The following is a 17,305-nucleotide window of genomic DNA, read 5'->3' on the forward strand; positions in this document are numbered from 1 at the left end:
ACCGCTGAAGGTCACGGTCTGATGAAGCCAGCAGAAACCACATCTGCAAAGAGACACTCTGCTCCCCCGGCTGCGCCTTGAGATCCATGAAGATCCCAAACGGAGTTGGGGACGGGGGGGGGCGGCCCTGGTGGAGCCCAGCGCCTCCTGAGAACGTGTGAGGAAGCACAGACAGTGAAGATGTATAGAAAGTGACTGCAAACAAAACCAATGGCAGCTTGATTTTTGTTGTTTGTTTGCAGCCCTGACAAAAGAACAAACTCGGTGTCATTGGCTGCGTGGGAGACTCATAGAAAAGCTCAGGGAAGCAGCAGGGTGCTGTTTTAACGTAGGTGGGGCGGTTAACCAGACGTACATTTACCAAAACAACCAGTTAGTTTTTGTCTTTGAAGTCTTTTTCTCCCGTAAAACCAAAAAAAAAAATACAGTTTGAAAACTTGAAAACACTCCCGATGTCTCGCTTGCTTTCAAAACATAAAAGTTTTGGACTTCTGCTGAAGTAGAGGTTCGATATTCTCTCTCCACCACTGCCAAATCCGTTCTGTAATGTAGATTACTGATTAAACTTTCATCACAAGCTATCCCTCAATAATAAGCACCAGCTATCAGTCGTGTGTTGAGCTACTGACACTAATTGGAGGGGGGGGGTCGGTTCCTTGGACTGTGTTCCAACTTTATTGGGGGGAAAAACGGCCAAATGGTACAAAAAGTAGCCCAAATGATCCAAAGCTACCCAGAACCAGTTTTACTTCCACTATCAGAAAGAAAGAACTGAGCAGAAAACAACCCAGTCTGCTGACGGTGTCCCCCTCCCTCCCTCCCCCCGTCCCTCCCTCTCCTCACCCAGTCGCTCACTCTGCTCCCCCTCGTCTCTGTCTCTTCTCCTCTTGACAGAAGGAGAAAAGAGGCCGAGTGAGGACAGGAGGAGAGGAGGACTCGGCTTCCTTCCCTCGGTGTGGTTTCCTGTTTGTAGGTGGGAGGATGTCGTGACGGTTGCAGCAGCGTTCACGCAGCGCTGCAGCTTTTTGACACCCGGTGTCACACTTACCTCTCCTGATTGGTTCGAGGTGTTTGTGTGTGAAACTTTTTTTTTTTTTTGTCTGACATTTTGCTGTTCTGCGCTGCAGGCCTCTTTTCCAAATCCCTCCACCAGTTGCAGTTTGCAGTTGAGAGCGGCTGAAAGAGGGCAGTTTGATCAGCCCACACAGCGCTCACTGAGACAGAGCTGTGAACTCGGTTGGTTAGTGAGTCACCTGGTTAGTGAGTCAACCTTTGCAGAAGTTCCTCTCACACTCTTTACCTGTAACCTTGTGTCCAGGGTTCGGTCACAGATCAGGTGTGGGTGTTTTCAGACACCAGTGCTTCATCTCTTTGGGCAAACGTGACCTGAGTCGATGGTCGCTCGTCACCTTTCTCATAGGAAACTCTGAGGAAGGCGACAAAAGATCAGAGGACCTGTGGCGGGAGGCGAAACGAAACCCTGCGTCTCGTCTCAGGAGGTGATTGGGTGCAGCGACAAGGGAGGGGAGAGAGAGAGAGTCGGTGACAAAGAGGGAGGGAGGGAGGGAGGAAAGAGCCAAGTAGGTCGCTGAAGGTGCAGATCAGATCATCAGGGAGGAAAGACAGACGAGGTAGACAGAAAGGAGAAAGTGAGCGAAGAAGTGTTCAGACATGGCGGATGTTTGGTTACAGTAGTCGCCTTATGTGGACCAGATACTGTGGGGGACACGAGACCAGCTGCAGGCCCCGAAACTTCACAGATCCTCGTCACAACCGTCTCTCCAGTCGCCGTTTGTCCCCGGGTTGTAGGTGAGTCTCCCGTCGTTTTATATTCTCAGCTGTTCGTTTGTGACTTCCACATGATGGATGGAGGACCCTCAGTCGGTTCCCAGCATGCACAGGGGGGAGATGAAGCTGAAGGGCCTTGCGGAGGAGCCAAACCAGTGTTGGCTCCTTGGCCCAGAGGCACGGTGCACTGCTGAGGGCCAAATACTCCTCCTTCGGGGTCTCTCGCTCTTTTGATTCACTCCCATGAACGGAGGAACGGCAGGAGGCTGTGCGAGCTCCGGCTCCAGACTCCAGCCAAAAGCTCAACTCTGACCCAAAACACGCTGACCTCCGTGACGTCCGTCCAGCGGGATGCTGGCGTTGACGGGAGGAGGAAGTCACGACGCCAACCTTTTTTTAATTTCATTTATCTCTGAATAACTCAACTCTGATCCGACCAGGACTGGAGAAACAAATCTCTCGAGCGAGGCAGAAAAAGATCTTTCCTAGCAGCTTTGTAGGATTCTGTGCAAACTACTCACTTTTGTTTTTAAGGCACCGTGACATGTTTCGTTTATTTGAAGCTGACATGATGGCTGCCCGTGTTTTAGACAGTCAGCAGAGATCGGAGGAAGTTATGTAAGTTGTATGTGGCCTCGAGGTGAAGCCGCTGACCATAAACTGCAGCGTCCCCGTTTCGCGTCCTGCTGGGGATCTTTCTTGCATGTCATTCCTCATCTCTCACTCTCACCTCATTTCCTGTCAACTCTGTTCTCTACTAACTCGACTGAAAAAAGAAATGTGGGTAAACAAACACTGTCAGAGTGTGAGAAGCCCCTGGTGCCGTTTCAACAGTGTCTTTTTAAAGGAATAGCTTCTGGAAATATGCGTATTAGATTTGTTGCTGAGAGTCAGACGTTCAGATTGACACCACTCACGTCTGTACGGTAATTATGAAGCTGAAGCCGGTTAGCTTAGCTTAGCATAAAGAATGGAAACGGGGGGAAACAGCTAGCCTGGCTCTGCCTAAAGGTAACAAAATCCAGCTACCAGCTCCTCTAAAGCTCGCTGATTGACACGTCGTTTGTTTGTTTCCTCCGTACGAAAACTGAAGTGTAGAAGCGACTTTCTGTTTGATGGAGGTTTCTGTATGTGCAGGACTCTTTCTTGGCTGGGAGCAGTGACTTCCTAGACTGAATCTGTTGCTGTTTGCATCAAATGTTCAGTCACATTCTTAGTTTTATTGTAATGTTTGTTTTATGCTACTTTACACTTCTACTCTTTTTACGTTTATCTGGCTAAATATAAAACATGATGCCTTTTTTTATAGATGAGCTACTCGGCAGCGGATAAAGTGGTTAAAATGATCTTCGCGTCCTCCAGCTACGTTAAAATGTCACTCGCACGTTAATGTTTCAGTACATTAGTATGATACATATACGCCACACAGAGTACTTTTACTCACTGTACTGACACTGTGGTGCTTTAACTTTTACCAACTGCTTTAAATGAACACTTTGTTCATTTTAAACTGAATTACAGCAGTTTTGTTTTTTGTAAAGAACACACGATTAAACGCTTGAATGAAAAGCTTTTGAAATATATCATATATTGGTGAGAACATCATCATCATCAGCTGCTCGTGTTTTACTGAACACGATTTAATCTGTCGAAAGTGCAGCTCAGCAGTGTCAAAACTGTGAACTGATTGATTAAAATCAATTAACCTCTTATCTGTCTTTTCCTGTCACACTTCCTCCCCAAATCTTACACTCATTACTGTTAATAAAACCTTTGGTTTTTTTTGTTTGGGGGGAGGGTGGCGCAAACAAAATGACATTAAATATGGAGCCACAACTCACAAGATGGCCGCCTTTCCCACCGCAGTGCTGCGTGAGCGGCCGAGCTTGATTAAATGAGTTTAAATGAATATAAATTCAGACCGTGTGAGGGGGTGCAGGTGTTTTCTGCGAGGTGTTTCCAGTCTTTCCAGTCGGCTTAGTGGAGAGTTCAGAGGAAAGAACGTGAGCCGTGCCAGTCAGGCGTACCACGTGGGAAATGGGTTTCTTCCTGTGTGACGCACCTCTGCGATCGGGAGGTCGGATACCATCGTGTTCCTCTTCTCATGCCTCAGGAAAGTAAAAACCACCAGATATTTAAGAAGATAGAGCAGGCAGTTCACTTTTATGGCTTCCTCCTCTTCATAGCTCGACTTAAAAACACAGACGTGCACGTGTTTAAGTGTACGTGATTATGTAAAAACATGAATGGGCTCTTCTGCTTCAAATGAAGTAGGAACAATAGTTTCAGCCATGCTGTCTCAGCAGCTGCTGGACTGTGATGAAACGTGCTTCATCATTCTCTCATTTTCATCCTCCGACTTTCCATCTAGCGCCACCATCAGGTCGACATGTTAACGTGTCCGACACGTTCAAGAGGGTCCGACTGCAGACCTCACATCTGGGGCCCCAAATGGAAAGAGAGAGTAGAGTCTCCAGACGTGAGTGCGTCACTTCCTTTTCCGCCACCAAAGTGTAAAAGCAAACGAGCTGCTACTCTTACGGTTAGTTTAACACCTTTTTGTTGGCATGAAAGGATCCTTTGTGTTAAAAAAAATCTGCTTTAAGTGAAATAAAAATCCAAGAAAGACACCAAGAGTGAAAGAAGTCCAGCGTATGTAGTGTACATACGCTGAAGCCCCATTGGGACTGGATTATTACCTCAGTAATAATTACAGCCACAATGAGCTCCTGTTTCTCTGTGAACTGGCGGCTCCTCCTGTCATTTAAATCTAAATATTTTAACGTGGACCTCTTGACTGTGGGAAGAGCTGCTTCTCCTTTACTTTATTCCTTTAGCAGCTCAGTGTGAAATTTGACTTTTGTGTGGAAGTCAGAAATGTTTCTGCTAATCTGATAGATGGAAACGCGCTAACACCAACATACAGAAAGGACTAAAGCCATCAGGAGAGCGAGACCCCGTCAAAGCTCATCAGATGGTCTGCTGTGATGTCAGCTGCAGGTCGGTGCTGCTGTTCTCTTTACAGCCCCGTTTGTTCAGCCTGAATCTGTTCACATGCGGTCAGACTGTCCCGTCAGAGCAGCCGAACCAGCAGTCAGCAGCTCCTGTCTGCAGTGGACCCGAGGACGGACAGACAGCTGTCTCTGGATCACTGTGAGACTGAAGGAAACTTAGAAACAGCAGGATTCTCAGGCAGGTTCTGCAGCCGCTTTCTTCTCTGGTGTCTAAGTGGATTCATGAGGTTTATTCTGGACGGACGTCAGAGACGATGACGTCCTCTGGAAGTGTGAGTCACACTGAAGGATTCGATGTGTGTTTCGTGTCTGAGAGTTCAGGTCTGACGGAGTTACGACTCTGAGGAGGAGGAGTGCGATTTTTGACTTAAATTCACCTCCTGCAGTATCTTTGCCTCCCCTTCAGCTCTCCGGCGCCCCCCTGAGGAGGCTTTAGTCTTTCTCTTCTGTCTTCGGTCCTGCTGCATGTCCAGGTCTGGCACAGACCAGATCCTGTCATTACACCAGGGTTAGAAAGACGTCCTGAACGATGAGTTAAATTCCCTCCGAGCTGTGTTTTAAGCTGTAGAAATGTCTGAATGTGTTGCACTTCCTGTCCTGCATGTGATGTTATTCGGTGACGAACACATGATGAAACCGTCTGTAACTCATGAGACAGACTTCTGGTCTCTTTCAGCTCATTTCAAGTCAGTCATGAACCTGATAAGTACGACGTCCATCAGGTGATTTCACCTGGAAACCTGGAGCACTGTATTTTAAATGTAGTGGAAATTTGACTGACCAAACACTCCACACGTACAGATATTTAGCAGTAAAATATATTCAGGTACAAAAAATAAGTTGTTTGTTCTGTGAGCTGAGTACTTACTTTAAAACCTTAAACCTTAAATATATATATATTTATAGATATATATATATATATATATAGATATATAGATATATTTATAGATATATATATAGATATATAGATATATTTATAGATATATATATAGATATATAGATATATTTATAGATATATAGATATAGAGATATATATAGATATATATAGATAGATATATAGATAGATATATAGATAGATATATATAGATATATAGATATATAGATATATATATATATATAGATATATATCATCCTCATGTCACATCAGAGGTGCACAGACTTCCACTCCACTGCTTTTAACTATCAACACGTCTTATCATCTGTTTTAATCTGCAATTTTTAAGTAACTAGCAAATATAGCCATCAGATACATTTGAGCTATTTTAAGCAAATCGTATTTTTTATTTTTTTTTTACAGGATAAGCCGCTTTTTGAGATGCTTCATCTCATTTTCAAGTCATTAAATTTCACAAACTACACTGTACTGTGCTTGTGAATTAGTGATGTGACACTAATTCACACAGCTTTATGCACCACATATTTTCAGCGATCTTGCCTTCATCAGTGTGGTGTTTGAGGTTCTTTCTGGCTTCCTTAAACACTCACTACAGCACCACATGTGGATTCATCCGCCGCTGAAAATAGTCCCCAACAAACGCACCATTTCCTCCTGTTTGTTTGATTAAAAACTACAGCGAGCAGCTGTTTGAGGAAATTACCGAGCCTTTTTAAACATGAAACAACTATATATTTGTGTTTTTAAAGATTTACGTCCTCAGCAGGAACCAATGGGCTCGCAGCTGAGAGCCGCAGACAGGAAGTCAGACGGTACTGAGAGACGCACTGACATGTTGGTGGTTTGGGTCTGGAAATAACAGCAGACTTATTGTTTAAAGTCGCCTTTTGTTTGTGTGTTTGTTGTTTTTAAAGAAACAAAGACAAATTTCTATTGTTCTTCCGTTTAAAACAAGTACTGAGTCTGCAGCCGTGCTAGCAGCTCTGTGAGGCTGTACTTAGCCACAGCGGTGCTTTGAGCTAAATGCTAACGTAAGCATGCTAACATGCTCAAAATAACAATACTAACATGCTAATGTTTAGCAGGTATAATGTTTACCATGTTCTTCATCTTAGTTTAGCATGTTAGCATGCTAGCATTAGCCTGTTAGCAGTAAACACAGAGCGCAGCTGAGGCTGATGGGAACGCCATCAGCTCTGCAGGTGTTCGGTCAGAAACCAAAGTGTCAGACACGTTAACATGTCGACCTGATGGTGGCGCTAGATGGAAAGTCAGAGGATCAGCAGAGTTATTACAGTTCATCCTGAGGGGAGCGTGAACGATGAAGCTCGTTTCATCACAGTCCAGCAGCTGCTGATGTTTCAGTCTGAACCAAAACGGTGGAAAGTAACTTAGTACATTTACTTAAGTGCTGTACTTAAGTACAATTTGGAGGTACTTATACTTTACTTCAGTCTTTCCAATTTATTCTACTTTATACTTTTTTACTTGTTTAAAAAAACTGTTTATTTAACTTCTGTAATTACTTTGTTTTTACAGACTAACATATGATCAACTTATTAAATATGATGCATTGTTATAGATCAGAGGCCCCACAGACCCTCGCAGCGTCCGTTGCTGATTAGATCAATCAGGTCGAAGCTCTGCTGGGACCTAAATGAGGTCATCGTGTAGGATAAGAGTGATAAAGTTGTAACAGGAAGTCCTGAAAAAAACGATCTTTTATCTTGTTGCACACGACTTAATATAATAATAATATAACTTGTGTACAAAAGATTATCTTGGCTCCATAATTTAACTCTGAATTTTGAATAATGAGTACTTTTACTCAAGTAGAATTTCGAATGCAGGACTAGTATTAGTGGTATTAGTACTTTTACTGCAGTAAAAGATCTGAGTACTTCCTCCAACACTGCGACGGACCCATTTTATTGACTGAAACCTCTGAAAGTCTCATGTTGTCCTCTCTGTCCCCCTCAGATGAAACATGGACGCCTCCTGGCTCCTCTGGGTTTTGGCGGCCGCCGTCCTCGTCTCCATGGTCCTCCTGGCCGTGGTCTGCCTGCACTGCATGAACAAAGGCCCGCTGGGTGCGATGATGTCTCGCTTCACACTGCACCTACATGTGGTTAACAGCTGCTGCGCGATGACCTAAAATATTACACCCTGTGGTTTTTGATGAGGGCCTTTTTAAAACCAGGCTCAGATGAATGTGTTCTCACTTCTGATGGTCAACACTGACACTGTGGTTTTTGGCTTTACATTTTAATTATTATTTATATCAAACTAAATAGTTTTTATTCTTTACTGTTTCCTCCCTCCAGCCTCCATCAGGCAAGCTTCAGAGGACTACTTGCCGTAAGTATTTTCTCCTGCTAGTCAACATAAGTGAAAGATAATGTTTTTTACAGTGCAATAATTCAGGTTAAACCTTTAGTTTTATATCAAATGATGAGTGAGTGGTGAGTAAAATCTGAGCAGCTGTGTGTTTTTCTCACGTGTCTCTTTTTGTTCTTTCAATCAGATCCACTGAATTCAGAGTCATCCATCCATGTAAGTCTGAAGCACCTGACAGAGTTTGTACCTGTGAGAAGCTCTGATTCCCACCTTCGTCTGAAAAGTCTCTGAAACCGTTCAGACTGGCTGCCCTGCTGCTTCCACTTATCGTGGAATATGTTTTATTTTCATACAAGAAGAAGGAAAATACACAAACAAATGTTAACAATAACACGCTAAACTGAAACTCTGATTTTAATAATAAATATACAAGCAAACAATCAAAAACCTTTTAATTTCTTATGTAATAACTGGAAGTAGAAGGGGAGTTAATATCAAAATCAAGGACTGTATTTTGAGATGAAAAAGGGTTCAGGTTAAGTTTATCATAAAGTGTGTGTATAATTCATTAGTTTAACATTTCAGGGGGAAAAATTAACATTAGGAACGTACAGGTATTCAGAGGTTCTCAATCAATCAATCAATCAATAAATACCAATTAAAGCATGTGAGTGCTATTTCCTGCGTTTTACAATCTAGAAAAAAACACATTATGAAATTTGTCACATCAAGCTTTTAAAATAGCATTTTGAATTTCCTTTATTAGACTACAACTGAGCATATGGCTGTATTAATACACTAAAACCTAATACTCATATGTGCATCTTCACTAAAAAGAGAGCTGTCATATCTAATATTTAATAATTATAATCTTTTGAAAAATTAGTTTTTCCCTCACTTTTATAGTTCATTTACTGTAGAAATAAATATAGCCCCCACCCCGCTGGCCAGAGTGAAACACAGTGGAAATATCATTAAACCTTTTTTAAATAATCTCTGATTAAGTGGATGCATTATTCTGTTGTGGTTCAAGTGTGAAAAATCTGGTAAATTCGAAGGATAAACATGTATCTGGTTTTCTACCTCAGTGAGTAAGAGCAGCTGCTAAACACAACAGTCGTAGTAGAAAAAAAAAATCATAAAATAACATGTTTCTTCACTTTAAATAGTCCAAAACCAACTGAAAAACAGGCTCTATGGGGGGGGAAAGTGAGCCAGCGTCCAGTAGTGAGAGTGAGGCTGCAGGTAATCTGAACAGGTGCATTGCATTTCAAGTTTCAGATTTAACTATAGAGTACTACATCTGTACGTTGTTTATTCTAAACATTAATACGGATGTGCAGTATCCAGGGCAGTGCTTATAAATATTCTATTCTTTTTCTATTCTTTAATATCTTATTGTCAATTTTATGTTTTAGATTTATGATTCTTGACCTGCAGTACTTGCTTTATCTTTCTTTATATTTATACTATGTTTATTGTTTTGCACCAAAATACCAAAGCAAATTCCTTGCATGTGTAAACCTACTTGGCAATAAACCTGATTCTGATCCAACTAGTGAAAATACGTTCCTGCGCTCATGACTAACGGATCCAGAAAACTGAGGGGGACAAAATAAAGTCAAACACCGCTATGTGGAAATAGCGTCCTTGGTCACATCTAAACTGTAGTCTGATGCACAGTAAATGACAACTTTGTGTATATTTGCGTATATACTGTTCATATGGCATTAATAGATAATAAAAATGAGCACCTCCCTGATATAAAACAGACATGAGGCAGCGGTGACATTATCAATAAAGCATAGGCTAATTAGTTTCTGATAAGTGAAAATATAATTGTATAAGAACATTGTAATTTCTTTGATGGCAATGTCTGCGTCACCACAAGGTCATAATTTTCATTTGTCCAATAGTTTGGTTTACAGACCGGTCAGTGTCTTACATTTCATGATGGTGACGACGACTCTATGTTGATGATGTTGACATTTACGTTGATGATGAAGAAGGTGACTTTCTCTCTGTTGAATTACAGCCCAGCCGACCAATGATCAGAACTCCATCCACCCTTCCTCCAACCTGCTGTCACCTTTGTGAGTAACGTTTTATAATAAAACACACCTGGTTCACCTACCAAGACTACCAGGCCTTCATCAGCACCAAAGCTGACTGTAAACGATACATCAATGCTAAATAATGAGTGAGAGTCTAAAAACATAGTTGTGTTGTACCTGAAGTGAAATTACAGATTAAATAAATACCAGAGCTTTGCTTGGTTTTAAAGTTTTTATTTGAATGTTTTCTGTCCTGAAGATTTAGCAGCGGTGTTCAAACTAGATCCTGATCGATAAATAGGCGGGTGGATATTATCGGCTGGTAGTAGATTATTACAGGTACAGATGGTGGTTCTTAACGTCTTGTTCCACAGTAACTGAGCCAACTGTTCTCCTGGGAACATTCAAAGCTTTAGAAATGTTTTTATACCTTCGCCCAGATCCAGTGGTGAAGGAAGTACTCAGATACCACAATTTCAAAATACTCTTATATTGTTCTAAGTAAAAGTACCAAAGTAGTACTAGCAAAATGTACTTAAAAATATCAATAGTTAAAGTACTCATTATGCTATTTCAGAGTTCTTATTAGTACATGATGACTTCATGTAACTCCAACCTGAACAGGTCTGATCAGCCACTGAAAACACCTGTGTGGGTATACAGCCTTTAATCTATAACGATGCATCATATTTTATATGATGCATTGTTACTAGTTACTTTAATTTTCTATGTAAAATCAAAGTAACTAGTAACTATACCTGTCAAATAAATGTAGTGAAGTAAAAAGTAGAATATTTCCCTCTGAGATTTAGTGGAGTAGAAGTAGAAAGTTGCATAAAATGGAAATACTTGAGTAAATGTACTGTCCAGATCGCTGCCTCGACACGGTTTGATCTCTCAGATCTAAGTAGAGTTGGACTTGGACTTCATGTTTGGTTTTTGAGAGATGAACTGGGACTACAGAGGGCTTTGATTTGGAAAGAAACTTTTAACTGTTTGCTGCCTGATGTGGTTATTTCTTTTCACACTCAGCTCACTTTCAGCTGGAACTCAACGGAGACACCGATCCGTCACCCCAACAGAAACCGGTGAGTTTCTCCTTTTCTTTTGACTTTTAGTTGATGATGCGTCTGTCGTTCTCCAATGTGTCGCTTTCAGGCTGTCGTTCACATTTGTTAAATCATGATTTATAAATAATGTTAGTCAGGAATTTGTCTTGTTTATTTCATATGTGAAAAAAAACCGAAAAGATGTACCTTTACTGAAGTTTCTCTCTGACGTTAAAGTTCGATTTATGTTTTTACACTTTGACGTGGTAACTCTCATATCTGGACTCTTAAGTCTTAACAATATGATTTTTTCTGTCCTACAGAGAGTAATCCAAGTTATGAGAATCCAGCAGAGGGTAAGATCAAGTTTACCATCCATGTTTGCTTTGACTGCAGCAAAAGATGCAACTTTTCTAACAGACACTTTCACGAGACGTGTTGGCCTTGACTTGGGACTTGTTGTTGTTATTATTATTATTATTATTATAATAATAATAATACCTTTATTTATATAGTACTTTTCAAAACAAATTACAAAGTACTTTACATATAATTTAAAAAAAGACAATCTGATAAAATACAATGAAAGATAATGAAACAATCAATAAAAAGCAAGTCTAAAATAGTGAGTTTTTTAAAAGAGGACAATGTGTTAGCTTCCCTGATCTCCTCCAGCAGGTCATTCCACAACCGGGGCGCCCTAACCGAAAAGGCCCGTTCACCTTTTAGTTTTAAGGTTTGACTGAGGAAAGACCTACCAGAGGATCTCAGGTTGCATTTAGGGTCGTAGGGGGTCAGCTATATATTCTGTAGCTAACCCTCTACGAGCCTTCAAAGTGATCATTCAAATTTTAAAATCTATTCTAAGACGGACTGGGAGCCAGTGATGTGATTTCAAAACCGGTGAGATGTGTCCTGTTGGACCTGGATATGAGTCTGGCTGCGGCGTTTTGAATCAGCTGAAATGTATTGAGGTTTTGTTGCGTGAGGCAAGAAGAGAGTGCATTGCAGTAATCTAACCGGGATGAAATTAATACATGGATTACTGTTTCTAAGTTCTTAGTAGATAAAAATTACCTGGCTTTTGACATTTTTCTTAATTGGAAAAAACATGATTGGACAACAGGGTTAAATATGCTGGTCGAAACTGAGGTGGTTATAATGTTGACTTGGGACTTGTTGGCCTTGACTTGGGACTTGTTGGCCTCCACTTAGAACTTGTTGGACTAGACTTGGAACTTGTTGGCCTTGACTTGGGACTCGTTGGCCTTGACTTGGGACTTGTTGGCCTAGACTTGGAACTTGTTGGACTAGACTTGGAACTTGTTGGCCTTGACGGCCTTGACTTGGGACTTGTTGGACTGTTCTTAAAACTTGGTTGCCAAGTCTTGAGCCTGGTTGGACTCGTCTTGAGACTTGACAGGACAGAACCTGAGACTTACTTGTGACTTGGATAACGAGTCTGCTCTGTCGTGGTACAAACTGAATCGCAGTGTCAGCGTGGTCACCGCTGGAAGCAGCAAACCAAACAGAAATAATCTTCTAAACAAACTCCGCCTGCTTTAAGTTTCACTGTGTGATGTCAGTGTGATGTCAGTGTGATGTATGCGTTGTGCTGACGTGCTGTTTTCTGCAGGACCTGACTACGTTAACGCTGACAGCGATGCAGAAGACCCCCCCTACGTGTAGGTGTCCTCACATGGTGTTTTTCCACGTCTTTAATGCTGCAGCAGTAAATCAGATCTGATCGTCTCTTCTTCTCTGCTTTCTGCAGAACCGTGTTGCCCGACGGTGAGGCTCCTCTGACCAATCAGAGCCGAGCATCGACGCCCAGTTCAGGTACAGTTTGGGAAAACGGAAACGCATATTCAGGCTATAGATTTTCAACCAGCAGCTCCTGGGATCAGCTCCAGTTTATAGTCGATTTATTTCATTCACCTGTTTAACTGACGGAGCTGATGCATCAATATATTGTCTCACATCCGCTGAGAAATATGTGACTGTGACCTTCAGCTTCCGGATGAAGAAAGTTATGTTATGAAGCATCATTGAGGATGAACACAAAGTGTTTCCTGTCCGTTAGACGTCGCGGTGAACTCATCAGCTGTTTTCATCCACAGATATTCGACACGATTATGAGAACGTCCCAGAGAAGAAAGGTGAGGAGCTTCTAATGTGTGCTGATACTAAAGGACCATTCTGTGTTTTTGGTTTGTCTCATTTGTGATTCCTTATTATCGGCATGTAGTCTCACAGCAGTAAACTAACAGATGTCGCCACGTTTTGTGTGTTTTAAAATATGTACTTTTTCTTTTTTTGTTCTATTCTTATCACTCCACTTTGGCCTAAGTCGTCTTTCCTTCATTTACACAACTATGAAAGCACCGTAGTAGCTGTGTTTTCTTCTTCTTGTCTCCTCAGAGGACAGAGAGTATCTGAATGTGGATCCGCTGCACTTTCAAAGTGAGTTGGATATTGAGTTTTCAGATCATGTGACGCTCTTCCTCAGGAAGTGACCCGTTGCCCCAGTTTGTGCCGCTCGCGTATCACCACGTGATAGTGGTTTAATAACAGCTGCTCTGAAGATATTTCTCTTCTTTCCATCTGGATGAAAAAAATATTCTGTCTGTGTTTTGTATCCAAACAAAGATGGAAGCTGGAAAAGACGTGTCTCATGTGAACTATAATTTTAATGTATTATCACTTATATTAGTATATAATGTAATATATAATGTTTCTTTCCAATATTTTCAGACAAAATAATATTTGGAATGGGTTTTACAAAAACATTAAGATGTAATTTACAGCTCTGTGGATGAGGAAATAGTATTTAGTCCAGTGGTGGAAGTACATTTACTCAAGTACTATACTTAAGTACAAATTTGAGGTACTTGTATATTTCTACTTCCACTCCGCCACGTCTCAGAGGGAAATATTGCACTTTTTACTTCACTACATTTATGACAGCTTTAGTTACGTTACACAATAAGATTTTTACACACAAAACATAAATCGTTTCTGTACTTGTATAAACTTTTAGTCGATTTGAGAGAAATTGGAAACTATTTTCCGTGTGAAAACATTTCCAGCTTCACAAATCTGAGGATGTGCTGCTTTTCCTTTTTTAATTATTTTAATACTTTTAGTTTATTAAATCTAATTTTCAGATGATCATGAAACATACGGAGAGATGAACTCTTTACATTTTGGACTCATTCTGATATTTGATTTTAGTATCTACACCAGAATTGACGGATCCAAGCGACAGCGACGACGATGACGATGATGAGGGGAACTACGTCAACGTGCAAGAAGGGACGCAGACTGACTGAGCGACCACAGTGAGCTTTTTAACTGCCATCTACGTTTTTTCTGTCTCCACCTTTAACTCATGATGGCGTTTATTTAAAACTGAGGATGAAGAATGACTATACGGAGAACAGAGACTTATTTTTCTTAGTTCCTGAAGCTTCAGTTGAGGGAACATGTAGAGTTTGTCTGTTTTGTGATCTGTGGGGTAAAAAAAAAAATAAAAATAAATCACTCTGCCAGTGAGAGGTTTCAGTTTTATCAGGCTTTTTAAAGCAGGACACTCACCTGAAGCAGGCACATAAAGCATGGAGACAGAAATACGTAGACACGCTGTTTTCATCAGAGTTAAAAAGCCATGTGTTCATGTGGTTCTGTTGTAGAAATCAGGCTCTGAACCACGACTACACGTAGCTTTTTAGAGAGAGATGAGAAGAGTTCAAGTGCATATTTCTGTTTAGGCAGACTAACGGTCTACAGCAGTGCTAAATGAGCTAAGTGCTAACTTCTGCAGATAAATTAAAAAAAATAATAATAATTTTGACTTGATGCTTAATGAAAAAAGGTACAAAGTTATTAAAATTAGTCTAGAGGAAAACGTCTGAACCAAATTTCATGACAATCCATCCAACAGTTGAGATATTTTAGATACTAACAGGCTGACATCACCATCAAAAATAATGCATAATATATAAAGTATCATTTCTACTGCACAAATGTAGGTTTACTTTTTAAGAATTTGTCCTAATCCTTGATTTTTGTCTTGTAAATTTGACCTCTAAAAATGATTTAATTAAGGAAGAAATCACCCACAGACACATTCCACCTGTGCTACAGGTGGACATGGCTTCGTGCTGAGGAGGCACGAGCCATAAAAAGGTTGGGAACACTAAATTAAAATCCAGAATAATAAGAACAGTTGTTGGCAGGTCGGCAGAGAAAATCCCCAAACAGAATCATTTCTCCTGTCAGGCTTCGTTGGTTCAGAGTCAGTTTCTCTCTCCTGAATCAGTCAGAAGAATTAAACTTCTCTAGTTTTTTTTAAAGTACATTTTGTGTAATTTTTAACTGCAAATGTGTTAATTTCTGTATTCGTTAATCTCTCTTTCCTCCACTGTATCTGTCTAACATCGTGAGAGGTTTAGATAGTTTGAGCTTTACTTTGATTTTACTGACAACTCCTGAGAATGTCCGTCTTAATTCACACTGTTTTTTTTTATTTTTTATTACAGCGTATTTATGTGTTGTTACCATGGTTACTGTTGTCTCTGGATCTGCAATCCACTTGTGTGAACTAGAAAATGTAAAACTACAATTCAATTAAAACGTTAACAAAACTTTAAACTCTACTAGATTTTATTCCTCACAGTAACTTTCTTTTAGCAACCATCTTTTCCTGTCTTTGGACATATTTCACCAGTTTAGTATAATGACGCTGTGGTGTTAAAGAGTCGAGCGTACGCTGCTGTTGTGTAATAATTAGGTCACGTCAACTATCTATGATTAAAGAGAAGTCAAGTACTAACTTCCTAAATGTGTTTTACATTTAGAAACAATAAATTATATAATCAGCGGTGTATTTTCTGTCTATTTGTGAAGGCGACGCTATCGAGGCTGTAAAATATGAAAAACTCCACTTCTTAATTTCGTCAGTTTGTAAACAATAAGTTTTGATAATTAAACATCTACTGTAGATAAACTGACACACAGCTGTCGGAGCTGCCATGATCGGCCGTTAAACTTCCTGTACTTTTTATTAATTAGTCTGCATGAGTTTAACTCAGCTGAGACCAGACTGTCGTCCGTGATCTCTGTGGTCAGACTCCGTGAAGCTTACTGTGTAATGTGTGTGTGTGTGTGTATATACATATATGTGTGTATATATACATATATATATATATATACATATATATACATATATATATATATATATATATATATATACATATATATACATATATATACATATATATATATATATATATATATATATATATATATATATATATATATATATATATATATATATATATATATATATATATATATATATATATATATATATATATATATATATATATATATATATATATATATATATATATATATATATATATATATATATATATATATATATATATATATATATATATATACATATATACATATATATACATATATACATATATATATATATATATATATATATATATATATATATATATATACATATATACATATATATACATATATACATATATATACATATATACATATATATACATATATATACATATATATACATATATATATATATATATACATATATATACATATATATACATATATACATATATATACATATATATACATATATACATATATATACATATATATACATATATACATATATATACATATATATACATATATATACATATATACATATATATATATATATATACATATATACATATACATATATATATATATATACATATATACATATATATACATATATATATATATATATATATATATATATATACATATATATATATATATATATACATATATACATATATATACATATATACATATATATACATATATACATATATATATATATATATATATATATATATACATATATATACATATATATACATATATATACATATATATACATATATACATATATATACATATATATACATATATACATATATATACATATATATACATATATACATATATATACATATATATACATATATATACATATATACATATATATACATATATATACATATATACATATATATACATATATATACATATATATACATATATACATAT

General features: G+C 38.7%; 1 protein-coding gene across 1 annotated transcript; it reads left to right on the forward strand.

Moving 5' to 3' along the window:
* Positions 1 to 179: 179 nt before the first annotated feature.
* On the forward strand, positions 180 to 15,783 carry LOC122869026. Its single transcript, XM_044181548.1, has 12 exons — positions 180 to 1,809; positions 7,678 to 7,787; positions 8,022 to 8,055; positions 8,222 to 8,250; positions 10,070 to 10,127; positions 11,121 to 11,176; positions 11,461 to 11,493; positions 12,774 to 12,822; positions 12,912 to 12,976; positions 13,258 to 13,296; positions 13,559 to 13,600; positions 14,372 to 15,783. Exons 2-12 carry the CDS (start codon positions 7,685 to 7,687, stop codon positions 14,467 to 14,469), a joined length of 606 nt encoding a protein of 201 aa, XP_044037483.1. The 5' UTR covers positions 180 to 1,809; positions 7,678 to 7,684; the 3' UTR covers positions 14,470 to 15,783.
* The last annotated feature ends 1,522 nt before the right edge of the window (positions 15,784 to 17,305 follow it).

This window comes from Siniperca chuatsi, linkage group LG21, assembly GCF_020085105.1.
Source record: "Siniperca chuatsi isolate FFG_IHB_CAS linkage group LG21, ASM2008510v1, whole genome shotgun sequence".
NCBI classification, from domain to species: domain Eukaryota; kingdom Metazoa; phylum Chordata; class Actinopteri; order Centrarchiformes; family Sinipercidae; genus Siniperca; species Siniperca chuatsi.